Below are 18,794 nucleotides of genomic sequence, written 5' to 3'. Positions count from 1 at the left end.
ATTTGTCTAATGATCTTTAAAACCTACATAAGCTTTTCACATCCACATCTACTTGCCATTGTGGCTTCTGAAAACACTCATTCTCAACATCACCTGTTGCTTTTATTAGATGCAAGTATAAACTGAAACTGAAAAGGAGAAACAAATCTCTTCTTCACCTTTTCCAGACCACTCATGTTTAACAAAACTAACAATCCCCCACCTCTTCACTTATAACGCTGTATATAAGCTATGAAGCCTTTGTTAAGTGAAAGCTACCCAAGACCTCTCAATTTCCTCCCCCCTCCTACTTCTCCAGTTTTACTACCACACCCTGAGACCAGAACTGAAAGTACCGAAAGAGAGGTGCTAGAGAGGTCCACAGAGAGACATAACCGTATTCCATGGCCCCCTCCTTTCTTGGCAACTTCTAAAACTCTGCACCTGGTATTTACTGAGCATTTAAGTAGATTTATAACCAAGATCTTTTGCCTGAACTGTAGTCAGCTGTCTACTATGTAGAACAACTACTGATCGGGGTCCTCCTCCTCCTCCCCTTCATGGAATCTCACTATATAAGTGTAGCATAAAACAGGGCAATTTTAATTAACAAGTTTAATTGCTTAGTGACTCAGCAGGAAGATTCAGCATTAGATATGACAATGAAAAACACGATTTGTATCTGGAAGAAAACTGGAGGGAGAGAAACAAAAAGCTGAGGATCTAAAACAGCAGAAGAGAACTTTACAGAAGCATGCATGAAGTGCTGTTAGGAGCTGCCTGTGTATAAGGAATTACTGCTGCCCACCCACAAGCTAACCTGCAGGATGCACATGATGCATGGTTTCAGTCTCCTCTTCACGTTCATCTTGAAGGGAATCGTCGTGAAACGAGGCATCTTCACTGCTGCCTTCCAGACCATTTCGCAAGGCCGCCCGCATATTCAGAGCCACGATGGTATCGTCCACGTTGTTCTGGTGTTTGTGCACAGTGTTCTCGGGAGTCTGGGGGATGGGCTTGGCGATGGGGTTAGTGTAAAACCTGGTCACTTCATGTTGATCCTCCTCTTCTTCTCGCTCACCATCTTGTCTGTGGTTTTCATCAGAAGGTACTGACAAAAAGAACCTAAAGAAAAAACAAATTGAATTGTTTAGCTCTAACAAGGGCTCCAAGTGGGGCCTTACAAGGGCAGAGCAGAGGGGGACAAATTTAATACACAAAAACAACCTTAGTAATAGGACACATTCAGATTAGCGAACTTTCCTTGGAATTCCACCTTGCTGAGGAGGACTAACCAAAAGAAAAGGTTTCTCTCACTTCAGGGTGAGGTTTAGCACTCAAGTGGCCTAGTCTCTATCTACAGGGAATGAGGACAAACATATCCCAAAAAGTCACCCCTCTTTGAACTCCTGAGTTTGGGTGGAATGAAGTGGCACGTGACTACACAGGAAGAACAGACAGCCAGTTTAAGAGTAAACGAATCTCACAGTACGTCCACTCACTTCCAGTGAACAGCTAGGATGGCATCCCTCAAAATAACTACCTACATTATTAACGATAATTTAGAGACAGGCATAGCCAGTCACAGTCATAGACCTGCAGCAGCCATCACCGTACCGGTCTCCGTTCTCTGGATATTCTGACGGAGAAGCCAGGTCTTCGTTTTCACGATTGACAGGTGAGAACAGACTGCTATTGTTGAGATTCTTCAAAACCAACTTCTTGATGCTCTTCCTAAAAAAAAGGACACAAAAAGACAAAACAAAGGGAAATTGGGTTATATCCACTGCAAAAATATATACTTCACACTTAATTTGAGTGTTCCAGGGAGCAGAAGCCAGTTGTGTAAGACCTGTTTCCACACCTGTTATATACAAAGTCTTCTGTAAGAGCACTGCAGTAGCTGAGTTACTACATTGTTGTTTTTTTTTTGTTTTTTTTTTTTGTTTGTTTTTTTTTTTAAATTTCATTCAAGGCTTGGGTTTGCAAATAAGTGTAAAAAAGTCATTGAAAGCTCCAAAGCCCATGTTCAGTAAACCACAGAGTTATCAGTTTTTACAGAATGTTGCCTTTCCAGCAGAAGCACATAAAATGTGCTTTCCAGAAGCACATAACCCTGTCCCGCAGATGCAGGCTTTTCTTTAGTACAGGGACACTTTAGGAGCAAATCAATGGCCGTGCTAGGACCCACTGCCTGTCATGTGAAAAGCACTGAAGACCAACACCAATTACACCTGAAAGAAGAGTTTAAGCATCTGTTTTGTCCTGAATTTTCATTCATTTGGTGTTTTTCAATAAAACACAGAGTAATTCCATACTCTGCTCTCTCCCTGGAAAGTGAGCAGATGTTTCAGGCTAAGTTAAACAGAAACTAAGCTCATAAAGATTACAAAACATTATTTTTTAAGTGTGTGTCTAGAGGGACTTTCAGTGACTGATTCATCTTTGAAGTATTTGTTTAAGTAAAACCAAAAGCTTTCTAAAGCCCTTTTTAATTTGATTGCCACTGGTATGCTTAAAGGCCGAAACCAAAAGCTTTTTTTTCATTACAATAGATCCACAGCACTGCTATTCAGTTCTCACAGAAACAGCTGTGTATCTCAAAGAGAACCAGCATTAGGCTGTGAAATTATCATAGATCTTCCTTCAAACTGGTGGCATTAACAAGCTTAACGACTATTTCACATGCAGGAAGCTGCACGCTATACAAACTTTCGTTATAACAACTTCTGATTTCATACTCTTCATTCCACTCATCACCATGTTTTACTGCTTATTTGCAGTTAGCAGTTTAAGCTGATGATTGTCATCTCCTCCCCAGAAAATATTTCTCTCCAAATTATACACCAGTTCTGTTATTGCTATTGATATTTGAGCCAGTTCACAAAATTGATGGGATTTACAACACTACAAAGGACTTAACCTGATCAGAACGGGAGCAATACTACAGTTATTCTTGTACTGCTTGCTCCCTCTACCATACACAAAAGGAACACTAACTTGGGCATGAACGCGCCATTGGACAGGGACGGCTCATCATCATCGAGACCATCGAAGAGCTGGGATTTGGCAGAGCCAGCTGACTGCAAAGCTTTTGGTCGCACTCTGGTCGCGGGGCGCGGAGTCAGTTTGTAGTGGGTGGGTGTCGTTAAGGCCTTCTGAGCTGCTGGGTTTGTCGGTTTCAGCCTCTGAAACACAAGGAAGCAGAATTTGAGTTTCTATACCGTGAACCATAAGGTTAGCTAGCCAAGGACCTTATAAAAGCAAGGAGTGTAATAAGCAAATGGGGAACCAACAAACAAGGACAGACACAAAGCTGGCTGATGACAGGTAATACAAACAATGCCAAAGGCCAGAATTCCCCAGTCTTGCATTGATGGGCCACCAAGAAGCCACAAGCTCTGCTTTCAGAGAGCCAACCTGGACTTCAACGGTTAAGGGGGAAACCAATACGAACAGGAGGATTTGGGATATTCCAGGAGGTCTGGGGAAGCACATAAAACTTCAGGAATGCTTAGAGGAAGGGAATGGGGGAGGTGCAATGGAAGGGGAGGGAGAGAATGAGCATGAACAGGCTGGTTGTGTGTAAACACAACTTGTCAGCACACTTCTGACTCGAGTCCCGCACCTGATCACAACTCTCTCTCCCATTTTCTCATTAAAACCCTTTTTGACCATCTTTGTGTTATCTCACCTTAACCTGGGTGTGAAAACACAGCTGGGACAGGCATGAGGGAATTTGGGGCCAGCAACTGCAGTTGTCCTGGTGAGGCTATCAGCCAGGCAGGGGAGTGGTGCTGACACCGAGGGAGCCGTGAGCACAGGGTGAGCAGAGAGCACAGGGTGAGCAGTGCCTGTGTCTCTGCAGCAAGCAGGGATAGGCAGCAGGCAGGAGACATGCAGAGCAGGTAGGGGGGCTCAGGACTTGGGCAGGGGGACTGGGCAGACAAAGGGGGCAATGCAACAGCCAGCAGCCTGGGAAGGAGCCCCCTGGGCCCAGGGGAGCACTGTGCTGGGCTCCAGAGCTGGGCTGGAGGAATCCCCAGCCTCTGGAACTTGTCAGGGCAGCAGCCATTTATGCCGTCCCTTAACACTTAAGCCTGAGAGGTGTGCTTGGTTGGTTTTCAAAACAAACCGACAGCTCAAGACTGTCATAAGCCACGCTCAAGCTAAATACTAAAAATACTCCAAGCACAGACAGCTACCCATCCTCATTCTCAACTAGCAGCAGTGAGCATAACGAACTCCAAAGTCAAGGCTCTGATGTATCAGAAGCAGTAAACAAAGCACCAGCACAAGCTTGTCCTGGATAGCATTAAAAAACAAAAACAACAACAAAAAAACACCCACACCACAGAGTACAGGGATGGTAGGTCACTATGTTATTCACTTTACTCACTGTTCATCTTAAGTGAAGACACGAGAGAGAGCACAACATATAAAGTCATCTCAAATCTTTCCCAGAAAACTAGTTTAATACACTCACCTCTTCTTTCTTCTTTGGATCTGACATGGGGTTTCTGAACAGTGGGGAATCTCCGAAGGGTGAGTAAGTCAAGCTATTGAGGTGCTGCTGGAGGACCGCCTGCTGGGCTGCTGATGCATTAGGGTCTGTCAGTGCTATAAAAAGAACATCTGTTTTTAGCATTCAACACGTTTATCAACAGAACCAAGGTAGACAGGAAAGACAACGCCCCAGAGGCTCTCCTCATAGGAATTCAGTTTTCTGTATTAACTTCAGCTTTCTTTTTCTTCTTTTCTTCAATCCTCATTTCTACAGAATTCTGCAGGAAGAAGTCACATCCTGTCCCTTCGTTAGTATTTGGAACCCCGTTCAGTAAGTTTTTATGTGTGAAAAGCTGAGGGCATAGAGTTACCCAACAGCAGAATGAGCCTGGCCTGCCAAAACCTTTAATTAATAATCTGATTTCTGAAGCATTAATGTCAAAGCTGCTGCAGTGATCAAACTTAGAGCTCTCTGCATAAAACGGCCTCTGAAACTTGTCCACCTCCTAGCATCTACTTGTAGAATTAATAGGAACTAAGAAGTGTTCACGCTATGAAATATTTAAGCAACATAAAGCACCCTAATTTTAATTCTAAGAAAAAGAGACTGAAGCTGTGCATTCCCAGAGATGACCAAAACTAGTCTCGGAAACAAGACCTTACTGTCAGACAGTCTGCTCAGGAGGAGAGTGTGAAACAACTGGTTCTTACCAGATTGAAATCTGTAGGAACTGAGCAAACACTAACCTGAGACCTTTCCCTGAGCTGTGCCACTGAAGGCAATATCTACAGAAGTGAACACTCAGACCACCTGCTGACGTACATCACTGAAGGCTCAAGCTTAGAAAATGCAGAAATGCAATGGAAGCAAGACAAATATGTAGAACCTGACTGCAATATATTGAGCAGGTATTTTCTCCTGAGCTCCCCCCTCAGCCAAATCCTTCCTGTTACACGTAGTAGGTCAAGTAACTTTAACAGGTGTTCACAGCAACCCAGTGTAGCTAATGCTTTGGGTACCCCCTGGGTGCTGCTGCGTGCCCCCTGCCCCAGCAGGGCCCCGCGGAGGAGCCCCCAGCCCCTCTCGTATCCTGCTGACTGTGCAGGACAGCCTACACGAAACACCCACTGCTCTCCCTTTGTCTACCAGTCGTTTCATTGTGGAAGCTTATAAGGTTGGTCAAGCATGATTTCCCCCTGGGGAATCCATACAGACTGCTCCTGATGACTTTCATGTTGCTCATGTGCCTGCAAATGGTTTCCAGGATTAGCTGCTCCACCACGTTCCCAGGGCCAGACCTGAGGCTGACTGGTCTGTCACTCCCTAAGTCTTCCTTCCTGCCCTTCTTGATGACCAGAGTGATATTTGCTTTCTGCCAGTCCTCACCTTTTTTTTTCCCCTCTACTCCACACTTTTCCCAACTGTCAGAATTATTCCATATTTGGGAGTAGCCCTGCAATGACATTTTCCCATTCTCCCAGAACCTCTGCACACATTCCCTCCTCACCTATGGGCTTACATATGCCAGCTTTGCTTAATCACAGAATCACAGAATTTCTAGGTTGGAAGAGACCTCAAGATCATTGAGTCCAACCTCTGACCTAACACTAACAGTCCCCACTAAACCATATCCCTAAGCTCTACATCTAAACGTCTTTTGAAGACTTCCAGGGATGGTGACTCCACCACTTCCCTGGGCAGCCTGTTCCAATGCCTCACAACCCTTTCAGTAAAGAAGTTCTTCCTAACATCTAAGTCTTCCCTCACCTGATCCTCTTCCACCACGGGTACATCTACCTGCCTCCACCCTTTCACCCTTGTTTCTGGGAACTGGTGTTCCTGAAGGCTGGCCTCGCTGGTAAAAACTGTGGCAAAAAGGACGCTTGGGACCAAGCCTCTTCCTTGTCTTGTGTCACCAGGTCTCCATCTCATCCAGCAACAGGCCCACGTTTTACCCAGCCTTCCTTTTGCCACCCACCCACTTACAGAAGCCATCCTTGTAGCCTTTGACATCGCTGGTCAAGTTCTATTATAGGCTTTAAGTTCCTAACTTCATCCCCGGATGCTCAGTGTCTGTGTTCCCTACAGGTCACCTGTCCTTGCTTTCACCTTCCATCCTCCTTGTCCACCTGTGCAGGCCTCCCGGCATTTTGCCTGTTCTGCTCGTTAGGATGGACCACTCCTGGGCTCGCAGGAATCCTTACACATTACCCAGCCACACCACCACACAGTGCTGTGGACCACCCCCTTCCCACCACCCAGTCAAAAAACATCTCCCCAAAATTGCCACCTCAGCAGGGCTGCAGCAGTTCCGTATGCTGTTCATACGAAGTGTTCAGGTCTGCCAAACAAGGTGAAGACTGCTGGAAGTGCAGAAGTGGTGCAGTTCTAATTTACAGAACAACAGGGCAGTGACTGAATATAAAGAGCAGTCATCTGACCGATGGTACAGCTTACTCACTAGTTAAGTCTCTCCAGCTCTCCTAGCTAGGATCACTGAAGAAGCTACTGCCACATTTCACCCCCCCCTTTCTTACATTAGAAGAAGGGCCTACTGCTGCTGCCCCAAAGCTGATTGATGGAAAACATCTTGGTAATATTGAAGAGAAAGCATTAAAATAGCTGCGACTATTAATAATGTTAAGTAACTTTGTATACATATAAAATTAGAAGTAATTCAAACACAAACAATTACCAGGAAAGAAGTGTCATGGTCTATTGAGACTACTTCTGTTCTCAAAGAGCTCCTCAAACATTCTTTTTCACTCCATACCATTTCAGAGGGATTTATCTATATCTTTAGGAATGTTTGAAAGAAGGGAGGAAGCAGCAGTAAAACCTGGGTTAATGCACACTTACCTACAGCAGGCTGAGGGGCTCCGAAGCCCAGAGTTGCAGTTGATGTATTGAACCCCGGTGCTCCAAAAGCTCCTGTTCCCAGTGTTCCACCAAGTTTAGGCTGGGTATTTCCAAATAAAGAAGTCTGTCCTGCCCCAAGAGCTATGGGGGAAGAGGAATGTTATTCACTAGAACACTGACAAATTTAGAAGCCAGTTTATCCCACAAAGAATCAATTATTTGTTAAATTGCAAGAAAGATTTGACACGCCCACATCAACTCAAGACTCGTGTGGTCAGACCACCAGAGACTTCAGAGGGTGCCATCAATTTTTGGAGCCACTGGCCACCACCATAGGCAATGCCACTTGCAATTTCTAAAATGTTATCGAGTGCATCATTATTCTGCTCTGCTTCGTTCTGATTTGAAACAGAGATTCGTGACTTCAAGGTAAAGCATCTAGGGCCACAGCACGTAATACAAATGGTATTTTATTATCAAAGTTTGAGGACTATGCTTAAGCTAATAAACTGTTTACCTGTTCCAAACCCTGTCCCAATTCCAGTTCCCAGAGTCCCAGTTGCAGGCTTATTTCCAAATAAGCTATTTCCAGCAGTGTTGGCACCAAAACCTTCAAGGACAGAAACAGCATCTCATTAGTCTAAAGCTAAGAAATTAAAAACATAAATAAGCATCACCAGCTCAAAGACAGCCCTACCATAGTTAAGGTCAAAATTCACGCACCATTTTCAGCCATGCATGTTAAACATGCAGCAAGAAGCTACTTAAGTGGTAAATTAAATATTTAAGTTATGAACGTAGGACTGAAAACATTGGTATAAGAATTCACCACCTTGCTTTCTTAGACTATTAAGTTTGTTACAGATTAAAAAAAATTATAAAGCCAGAAAGGACATTGCAATGCTGTATCAGGCAACAGAATGTAACATTAAGTTTCTTCAATGCCTGGAAGAACAAACCCCTTTTTATACTGTTTATACCACACACGCACTTCTGATTCTTACTGACAAAGCAAGTAACAACTCAGGTTTGTAAGAGCGAACTACTCAAAGACATCTAATCCAAATCTAGCAGTAGACAGGCTATTTTTTAAATTGAAGATTGTGAAACCATTAAACGTTGGTTAGTGTAAAGACAGAATTAAACTAGAAAACTGCAGTCATGGACCAAGATCAGAAACACCCTAGGACCGAACTCCACTTTTCCTGTAAACTGCACTAACACAAGGAATGCAGGGAAACCAAAACACACACTAGAATTAATACTGTTTGCTAAACAGGGACTAAAAAGCAGTGTCAATGTGCTAACTACTGTGGCTACTTAGAGAGCAGCAGAACAAGAAACTTGGAAGCAACTTCCACAGAAAACTTGATGATCATTTACCTAAGCTTGATTACCACAATGAACTATGCCCTGTAAAGCACTGCCCTGTCAGTCTAAGAGCTTGACAATTTATTCCCTCTTTCTGGAAGGCTAGCATGGCAGAGTAATCATGTTTTACTTTTTTTTTTCCAGATTAAAAAAAAAAAAAAAAAAAAAAGGAGGCACATCAGGATCTTTAACATTCTAAAACCATTCCTGCTTAATTTTATGAGTACAGTTTCAATGCTCTCAACTTCAGGAGTAAAAAAAAGATTAAAAGAAAAGCAATGAAGGAAGACTATCATTTACCTGAACTACCACTATACATTGCCCTACTCAATCACCCACTCATTTAACACTAAATATTTAATGGTGTCAGAGGCCACCATTAACACAAGACCCAGTTCTTGGGACTTTGTTTTTCAGTGTGAAGAGTCAAAACCAGCCACAACTGAAACCAGAACTGTTTCATTTTCTCCTTGCTCCAGTATATTTCGTTGTATCTGCCACCAAGCTATAGGTATCACTATTTTCACCCTATTTTCCTCCGGCACTCCTTTGCAAAGACGGAGGTTTAAGAGGCTATTAATACACTATGCTGTGTGAGTGCTTTGATTTTAAAAGTTTTAAGTTACAGGTTAGGTCTTCTTAAGCACTAAATGAAATAGTGGTACTTTTACTTCACCATCTGCCTTGCAAGTCAGGGAATATCACCAAGAAGAAAGGTATAAAACACCATCCAAGACGTTCCTCTGCAGCAAAATTCATCAGAAGCATGGCTTACCTGAGAATTCTAAATTCATAATCATTTAGCATGCGATATTCAGCAGCCAGGTATGTGGTATATGCAGTATATTTTAAAGTGATTGAATCCCACTTTTTTTTATATGTACCAAAATTGGAAGTGTTTGTATTGGTTCCTAAAGTCAGGGTTGGTTTGTTACCAAAGAGCCCGCCGCCAGTGGTTGTGCCAAACGAGGGAGCACTGGTCGTGGTGGTTCCAAATCCAGCCGGCTTGCTACCAAACAGGGTCTGAAAGGGAAGAAAATGAGAATTTGAAACCTGACAGACTGAAATTAAAAGAAATTGTATTAGCTTCACTGCAGGCAACAAAGCAGAAGTAAAGCCAAGCATAACTTTGACCACACAACCCAGACTCTCAAGAATGGCGTTAGTTGCAAGCCACGTGCACTAGCATACAGCAAGCACCTTCTGGAAATAACTTTTTCCCTCTTTTACCCACCTCCACAGAGCACAGATTAAAACCTAAATAACTGAAAATCTTGACTCAAGTTCATTTTAAGTCAATATATAAATCTAAACGCTTGTATTTTCAATGCCACTTTGAGGCACCCCTAGCGATACAGAATTACAGAATTCTGTGATTTGATACCATAATATCAATCTGTGATCCATGTCACAGAAGGCTGTGATTCTGTATCAGAGGGCATACACAGGCAGATGTTCAGTCTCTCTCACTGTCTCTCATCACTAGAGACGAGAAGTTCTATCATACACGCTTATACCTTGACTTTGCAAGACACACACAGTTTTTGCCTCTTCAGTGCCTTAGTTTAGACAACACTACTTTGAGTGAGGTCAACACACAGTAACAGGACTCTAGAAGCCATTTTAAAAAAAATTATTTTATTATTCAAGGCACGGACATACCGAACCGCCAACACCAAATCCTGTGTTAGTTTGTCCAAAAAGACTAGTTCCCGTTCCAAATCCAGTACCAGCATTTGTATTGGCAGCTGTTCCAAAGAGGCCTCCAGGCTGCGAGGGCTGGGTTGCCCCAAAGAGACCCTACGAAGAGGAATTACGTTAAATTATGTTAAGATAATGCTTCAAAGCACTTATAATGGCAGAACAAATATAAGAAGTCTATTAATAAAGTGATACTATAATATTTCACTTTTTGATAGGGCAAAAAGACAGGTAAAAAACATTTCATAAGCTTTATTAGTTCTCTGGGAAATTAGTTACATGTTCCCAGCTTGAGAGGATATCAGAATCTCCTCCCCACTTTGAATGGCAAAGATGGGCAATAGCCATCCCATCTGGTTTTCTGGGAGAAGTTACAACATACGCAGAAAGAATACAGCAAGAGGTTTTGGCTCCAGATGCACAATGCAACAAGCTACAGCTATGCAGTGCCTTTCAACCCTAAGAGCCCACAAATGCAGCTCATTGGTCACCAGAAAGTACAGAATCCTCAGTAACACTCAGTGGGAATTTATGTAATTCCATTATTATTTGTTATCTGCGTGAACATGATTGGAAATACTTGAGCTGGTGAGAGAGCAGAGTCTTTAAAGAGAATGGGAAATGTTACTTGTTAACAGCCATGCTGCTGCCCACTTGTTTTAGTTGGCAATAAGTTCCGAGATCAGACAGCAGCATTCAGAGCTTTGCATCTTACTTTTAACAAAGCTGTATTACAATTGGACGAAGATGCGAAGAACTACATAACAGCCTCCTCTGTCTAGCTGGAGGAGATATAGCACAATTTAAAGCTTTCTGGTTTCAAAGTTTATCTTACCATCGTGTTTGTGTTGGGCTGCCCCAGCGTGTTGGTATTGCCAAAGGAAAAGCCGGTGTTCTGCGTTGTTGTGGCTTGACCAAAAGGTTTGTTGAACAGGCTCGTAGTTTGAGGCTGCTGACCAAAAAGCCCCCCTGTCGTTCCTGTTCCAAAGCCAGTCGTACCTACAACACAAACAAATTACAGATTTGTTGGCTTTGTTAAACCAAACGAATTGGTTTAAAAAAAAAAAAAAAACTCAAGAATTTATCCAAACCAATGCTCAGTGCATTCAAGCAGGAAAAAAGAAACGCCTCAACCCAATGGAACAGCAAGACACACAGTGTCAATACAGCACAGCACCTGCATTCAGATGGAAATGGTTTGTGTCAGGTGTTTCATCAGGTTCTCCTTGTCCTGAAGTCAGCGTGAGTATAACACTCAACAATTACCAGAAAACTTCACCTGACAGGTAGATCTGACCAAAAATATGCCACTTTTGATATGGTCGGCTCGTCATCCATTGTAAAATGGAAACTGTCCCATTTGCACCTGAAGAGAGCTGACTGGGCAGGAGGTAGATACAGTCCCCTGCTTTCCAAAAACTGTTCTATAACCCACACAACTTTTACTACAGAAGCTTCCACCTGAACCTCAAACACTCTCCCTTTTTTCCCCTGATGGAAAAAAAAAAGTCTGTTCACATGTGATGTGGTAAACACAGCATACACACAGCCAAAAGCTTTTGTTCCTTCTCCCACAACTGTCATTGCTATCTCTGCAGAACTTTCTTCAGAGCTGACTGCATGAGAAATACACGAAGTCCAGCACGACTGCTACGTTGGGCAGTCTGGGTATTTTAGTACGGCCTCCTCTATGTGGAACCCGCTCAAGGACAGCAGCTCAGCCCTGAAGGGCATCAAGCAAGCCTAAAGGACAGACAAAGTTCTAACCTCTGAAAGCAGCAGATAGAATTGTTTCTATCAGCTGTAGGATTTTGGCCTTCTGTCTGCGTTTTAATTCCACAAATGCAAGTATCTACTTACATCTAAGTTCACGACAAGAAGCTGATTAGTTCACATGATAGAATTTGCATTCAAGCTTTTCAGCAGCATTTTCTTTACATTAAGTTCAAACCAGGACAAAGGTTCACCAGATGATCAATCCAACTGACCTGCAACTGCCAGATATGCAGCACCCGGCTTTTATTTTCCATCGAAGAATGGCACAGGGTGGCACAACGAACGTGTCTAGACCCTAACCCTGAGGTACAGTGGAGAAGAAATCCAGGCAAAGTCTAATCAGGCCAATACGTTAACAGGTCAAAGGAATGTGTCTGCTCATCAGCAGAAGTAAAATCTTGACTTCACCTTTAACCACCTGATGCTAGCACCCTGGTGCACAGAAACACTATCCTGGTGGTTCTACTTCAAATTGTTTTACTCTTCCACATGAGCTAGCTGATGTTCTTGTAAAGACAGATGCTTGAAAGAACTGTTTACCAGCAAAGCTTTGGGGATGCAGACAAAGCACACAAATGCTGAAGAGCAAACCAGTAAATATTTCTATGGAGAAGAACCTGATTATCAAACGCTGACAATGCAACTAGTCAAGCTCTGAGCTCACTCCAGCACTTCCTCATCTTTTTTCATGGGCAAATTTTATGGAGCTTAACAAAACGTTTGCATGTTCAGTCACAGTGAAGACAGACATTCGGCAGTACTTACTAGTTCCAAAAGCAGTTTTATTCTGTCCGTAAGAAAAGCCTGTATTAGTAGTAGAAGAGCCAAAGAGTCCTGTAGCTGTACTTGACGTAGCCGTAGAAGACCCAAACAAGCCTGCAGTTGCTCCTGCTCCTACAGGGTTTGTGGGGCCTTTCCTGTTTGCCTGGTAGTCTTCTAAACGGAGCTCCTAGTAAAGGAAAATCCAAATCTCTTTACATGTTCTTTTTATACAGAATAAGATGAGAACAGTGTTGATAACATGTTTACACAGCTTTCAGGGTGAACGTGTCAAGAACAGCTGGTAACACCTCTACATTTTTACAAATAAGGGCAGCATAATCAGGACCTGAACTTATCACTGCTGTTCACATTTGGGCTTTAATTTTATTTCTATGGGCTTTTACAGATCTTTTGATTAGACCTATTTTGAAGCATCAAATAAGTCAACTTGAACGGAGAAGCTTCATGATTAAATCCTTGGGAACGTTTGTTTATAATAAACAACGGAGTTTTGTCTGGGGTTCTGCCATTTCATCAGCAGAGGATTGCTCCCAGCAGGATCTCTTGCCCTTCTGGTACATGGCAAGAGAGAATTTCAGCTCTTTAAAAATTATAATTTTAAGCATTTAAGACCAACATGATGTGTCTTCCTTGATGATGCCTCTTTTGTGAGAGACGCAGAAACCGAAAGTTGTACTCATTAATGAGCATGCACAATACTTACTGCAGTCACAAAAAACCTCTGCCAGAAACAATACTAAATAACAGACAAAATCAACACTTTTGAATATTATTGACTGACCTCAAGAGATTTGCTTTCGTATTCTTTCATAGCAGTAATGCACTGGTGCTTGGTATTAATGTTAGTGCTAACTCCAGATTTTACCATAGTATCTGTACCGGTTGGTGGCTGCAAGAGAGGAGAGAAAGGAATCAAAAATATATCCATACCCAAAGATACCACATCCAGACAGGTTTTCATCGATACCATTACTTTCTGGTCAGACAGTGTTAAAAACTACACTTATTGCAGGAACTGAAGCAGGACATTAGCATTATCTTACAGCTGGGGCCTCACCCAGTGGTGACGCATGTTCGGTGGCAATCAATAATGAAATTTACCCTAGTAACCCTCTAAACAACGCAGTGAAATCATTTGTTTTATTTTCAACGCAGTTTACGATACAAATCCTCCAGCTATATCCAGGGATTTTATTATCCCTGATGATTTGTTTCCTTTTTTTAAATTGTACTATGTAGAAACTCACAACCGATGCCCCTCTGACTCTGCCCAAGTTGATCACCCTTCTGCCTACAACCGGGGAGGCCGAACGAAGTCTCAGGCTGTTAAATCAGTTTGTACAAGCATCATCCCTCTTCACTTCTAAACTGAACAGATATTTGGGAAAAGGAATGCCTCTTTAAACAGCTATCAGTTACCCCATTTCCACGACATCTGCTCTTCCAAGCCACCCTCCATCTTCAACTGCCACAGAACCTTCAGGACGGATTATTCTACCCTTACTTAAAGGGAACTCAGCCACAAAACACGCACAGGGAACCAGTCTTCAACTTTCAGTTTTCATTCCCAAAGCCATGATGACTTATGTAAGTGGATTACATTTATTTTGTCCCACATTTGGAATTTTTTAGCCCTTTCTGCTCTGAACATTTAGCAGTGATCACCATGAACTCTGTGACACCTCCTGCTTCCCTGAGAAGACTCAAACTTTTGAGCTGGTTTCTCTCTTCACCTCTCACACAGCAGTAAATCTAACAAGTCTGGATAGGGCATTACTCCACAGTGCTTGAGAACTTGTCAAATTCAGAATAAAAGAAGTACATACAACTAATTCCAAAGAGCTAGACTATTTCCACTGCAACAGGATATTTTCAAGCTATTTCAGAATACCACGTACTGTACACATGAACTTTTTTTTTTTTTAAAGAAAAAAGAAAGCTCAGCAGCCAAGACAGTGCTCTACACAAAGAACTGCAAAACGTAACATTTCCTATAGTAAACAGGCTGGATTAAGAAGGAAAAACAGAACTTACATTGAACTTAATGGTTGTGCCAGTTGGAGCAGCAGTGAAACTAGTTGGGCCAAAGAGAGAGCCAGATGTACTCCCAAAAGGATTGGAAGTTGTGTTTGTGGTTCCAAAGAGGCCGCCACTGCTGGTGCTTGTTCCAAAGTCTTTAAAAAAAATAAAAAGAAGATCAGTACAAGGACAAACTTTAATTTTAAAACTGGAAGTCAAATGCTCTATTCAAATTAGAAAGCATTTTGGAAATGGAAGAAACTGTTAAAAAAAATCGAGCAGTACTGGAAACGTGTAGCCTGTCAACGCATGACAGATTAGCCCCCAACTCATCACCCCAAGAAATACTACAATAACCACAGCAGCCAGTTCCATCCTCTTCCTGACAACACCACTAAGGAAATGATGTGCACAAAGGGAAACAGTGAAGTTTCTATTTCTCTTCTCAAAAGTGTCTGCAAGTTGTTGTTTCTGCTTCAGGAAATTACGGTAGAGTTTAAGAAGCATTTCAAACATCGCAGTGGCAGAAGCAGAATCAACCACAACTGCCCTGCAGAAAGCAGAATAAAAAGCTAAGATCAAGCAGAGCCAAAGGACATTTGAGAATGGAAAGTACCAGTTGACTACCAAACAGGCTACAAAATCTGTAGCTGCCATTTTAGCCATGAATTTTGAGCTAAGCAGCTTCACATCTGGCTACCACGGGTCACAGTAACATAACCACACCCTCTGGAAGAAAAGGAAGAGAAACTACACAAGAAAAACATGCTGAAACCTCACATTAACACTTGTATCTGATCCCCACTTATACCCAGCGTTCTGCACGTCTCACTCAACAGTTAGGAGACGCAGCAGCTCTACTCACTTCCGAAGCCAGCGGGCTTGTTCTGCGCAAAGGCATTGCTCTGGGATGAGAAGAGCCCTCCACCGGTGCTGGTGGTGCCAAACAGGCTGTTTGACGTCCCCGTTGATGTCCCAAACCCAAAGCCAGTACTCGTGGAGGAGGTGGCCGGCTGGTTAAACGTCGTCGAACCAAACAACCCTCCTGAAGACAGAAACAAGCTGTTAATTATTTGCAGTCATTAGCTGCTGGGGTTTTTTGTTGTTGCTATGTTTTGGTTTTAAGTTACTTCCTTCTTTCAGGAGAGGATTTGCACTACAGCTGTAACACTGCTGCAATACCTGGCTTTGTCTGTGTGCTGCCGAAGAGGCCTCCAGTGTTGTTGTTCGACCCGAAGGCTGAGGTGCCAAACGCTCCTCCACTCGTAGTACCAAAGCCAGCATCTGAAATATCAGTGACACGGTTTAGATGAAAGCATATTCTGAACGTGCAGTGAACACTGTCACTGTCCTCACTTCCAAAAAGAAGTCTGTGCCTGACTGTGCACTAGTGAAGGGGCACGCTTAGCACTTGCACAGCCAGAGCAGCAAAAGGCTGAAGCCTTGAGCCAGCCACTGCGACGCGAGGCACAGACACCCAGCTCTGTGCCACCCTGCAAGCTCTCCACCGCTCGTCACGGCACTTGGGAGCAAGGCAAAAAAGCCCGTAACAGAACTGACGAGTTTGTTTCCCCCCCAACAAGACAGATGTGGTGATGTACAGCCTGCTTTAACGGCCAAACCCACCTCGCTGTGATACTTATAACGTGCACCTCCAGAAAACTCCTCAGGTTACATGCTTTTTCCTTCCAAACCTTCCCAATGTGTTCCCATCCTGATTGAAGGACTTGCCCCCAACCCCACAAGACTGCCTTCACCTGGCTTCCGAGTTTCTCCTTTTATAAGGGGAAGTTTTATCACCCGTACGTGGAATTCTGGTGGCTGCTGAAGTTAAAAGCTTGTGCTAGCTGAGAGCCCTGGGACTCCTGAACCCGATTCAGGAGCAAAGCAAGCGAGCTGGGCAGCCCAGCAGCACTCCGTGTCCATCACGCACAAAGTCACCCCCCCACGTGAATCTCTAGCTGCACCTCCGTGAAAAAACGCACAAAGCAAGGGAAAACCAGACTCCAAGTTTAGACGTAGGACTTACTTTGTCCAAATGTTGAAGTTGTCCCAAAGCCAGTGCTGCCTCCAAACGGAGTTCCGAAGGATTTGTTGAACATCTTCAGTATGTATCTGAGTTTCCTTTATCTAAACCTAGAAAGAAGAATTCAGTTTTATTTAAAGCTTACTGTGAAAACCCATTTTTCATCTTCCTCGCTATTGATGTCAGCAAATAATTTGAATACTCAAGCCCCCAGACACATGAAGGCATGACTTTTGTCACACTAACTTTAAAACAGTCACAGCCCTAGGAGACACAACACTAATAGTTCAGCAGCAACTTCCCTCTGTCCTTCACTACATTTCATGCATGTGTTACCTGCTGAAGTAACTAACAAACGAAGCTGTGCTCCCAACAAAACCCTCCTGAGCCTCTATCAGGAACAGCAATCCCCACATTCCCACTCTATCTGACCTGCACCAGGCAACTCACACGTGATTTTGCTCAGACACCTGCAGGCCTGGCAGCCCACCCCATCAAACAGCCTCTGTCAAACACACACAGGGGCTGCGCTGCGGGCACCAAGGTTTCCCTAAGGAGCTGCCCTTTCAGCCCTACATCCCAGCCCCTCCACTCACAGCACGAAGTGGAAATGCCCTGCACAAGACCTACATGAACAGGGCTCCCCTCAGCTTCTCTTTTACTGCTCACTGGGCTGCACTGAGACTGTCTGAAGTTCCCGAACAGGTCTCTAAGTTAGCTGCTGGCTGGGGCTTTATGCCGTTCAGGCAAGGCCCCATCCTCCCGCACTGCACGTGCCACTTATTTACAGATACATTTGGTAACACCACCATGCTCCAACCTTTCCTGCATGTACAAACATGATGCCAGACCTTTTTCATAAAAAAAACAGAGCCAAAATAAAATCACAGCAGTCATACTCCAGTGCAGAGAAACCTGCATCCCCTTTCCGTAGGGGGTAGCCATTGTTCCATCACCGGCAGCACCACTATGACATCGAAAAAGGCTTTCAGCACCGGCAGGATCGGCTAGGAGGGGGCAGCGCAGACCTCTCGGGTTTCCCCCACACCAAAGCGCAAGGCTCGGTGGGCACCGCTCGTGTTTACAACGCGCTTCGAGCCACAGCGGGGTAGCTCCGTTCCGTAGCAACGCGCTAAACTCTCGCAGGACCATTCCCCGGTACTTTGGGCTCCCCCAAACCCCAACCGTTTGGCAGCCAACACCTCCCCAGCGCTGTCAGCAAAGGAGGCACCGCCACACGGCCCCGCCGCGATGGGGCTGCCCCGCGCCCCCCTCATCGCCCCCATGGGCAGGCCCGGGCCGGGGCTGCGAGCCCCTCACACCCCCCCCGGGGCTCGCTGCCCCCCAATACCGAGCCCCAATCCCACGGCGGAGCCTCACCACGCAATTAACCCCAGCTAATTATCCCCAGCTAATTAACGCCACCTCATTACCCCCAGCCCACCACAGCCCCGCGCCACCCCTAGGCCCTGAACCCGGCCCCCTCAGCCCCGTGCCCCCCCCCCCAGGCCCCGTTCGGCCCCGTTCGGCCCCCCCAGGCCCCTCGCGGCCTCCCCCGTCCCCCGGAGCCCCCCCGGCTCCCCCCCAGCCCCTCCCCGTCCCGGTGCTCCCCCCCCCCGCCCCCCGCTCACCGCCGGGAGGGGCCGGGCCCGCCCAGGCCTCTCCGCGCCGCCGCCGCCGCCCGCCGGAGGAGGGAGGCCCGCAGGGAGGAAGCTGCGTCACAGCCCGCTCCGCGCGCGCCTCCCAGCAGCCCCCGCGCCGCGCCCCATTGGC

The 18,794-nt window shown here is 44.8% G+C and overlaps 1 protein-coding gene across 2 annotated transcripts in view; it reads right to left on the bottom strand.

Annotated features, from left to right (window-relative positions):
- NUP98 (nucleoporin 98 and 96 precursor) overlaps nucleotides 1-18,751 on the bottom strand; it is a 36,403-nt gene extending 17,652 nt beyond the window's left edge. Inside the window, exons 1-16 of one of the 2 annotated variants that reach the window (XM_082771845.1) lie at nucleotides 18,653-18,751; nucleotides 17,025-17,131; nucleotides 16,178-16,279; nucleotides 15,861-16,040; nucleotides 15,011-15,150; nucleotides 13,758-13,865; nucleotides 12,959-13,142; nucleotides 11,253-11,416; nucleotides 10,379-10,516; nucleotides 9,601-9,739; nucleotides 7,863-7,955; nucleotides 7,346-7,486; nucleotides 4,466-4,599; nucleotides 2,980-3,167; nucleotides 1,597-1,713; nucleotides 800-1,104 (exon numbers count right to left, since the gene is read on the bottom strand). In XM_082771845.1, coding sequence (XP_082627971.1) covers nucleotides 800-1,104; nucleotides 1,597-1,713; nucleotides 2,980-3,167; nucleotides 4,466-4,599; nucleotides 7,346-7,486; nucleotides 7,863-7,955; nucleotides 9,601-9,739; nucleotides 10,379-10,516; nucleotides 11,253-11,416; nucleotides 12,959-13,142; nucleotides 13,758-13,865; nucleotides 15,011-15,150; nucleotides 15,861-16,040; nucleotides 16,178-16,279; nucleotides 17,025-17,097 — 2,206 coding nt within the window. In that variant the 5' untranslated portion in view covers nucleotides 17,098-17,131; nucleotides 18,653-18,751. The remainder of the gene's footprint in view (nucleotides 1-799; nucleotides 1,105-1,596; nucleotides 1,714-2,979; nucleotides 3,168-4,465; nucleotides 4,600-7,345; nucleotides 7,487-7,862; nucleotides 7,956-9,600; nucleotides 9,740-10,378; nucleotides 10,517-11,252; nucleotides 11,417-12,958; nucleotides 13,143-13,757; nucleotides 13,866-15,010; nucleotides 15,151-15,860; nucleotides 16,041-16,177; nucleotides 16,280-17,024; nucleotides 17,132-18,652) is intronic. The other variant, XM_082771846.1, reaches the window with a different exon arrangement.
- Between the last annotated feature and the right edge of the window lie 43 nt (nucleotides 18,752-18,794).

Source organism: Aythya marila, assembly GCF_965140915.1.
Source record: "Aythya marila genome assembly, chromosome: 1".
Classification (NCBI taxonomy): Eukaryota; Metazoa; Chordata; class Aves; order Anseriformes; family Anatidae; genus Aythya; species Aythya marila.
This window is presented reverse-complemented; position numbering and strand designations above follow the sequence as displayed.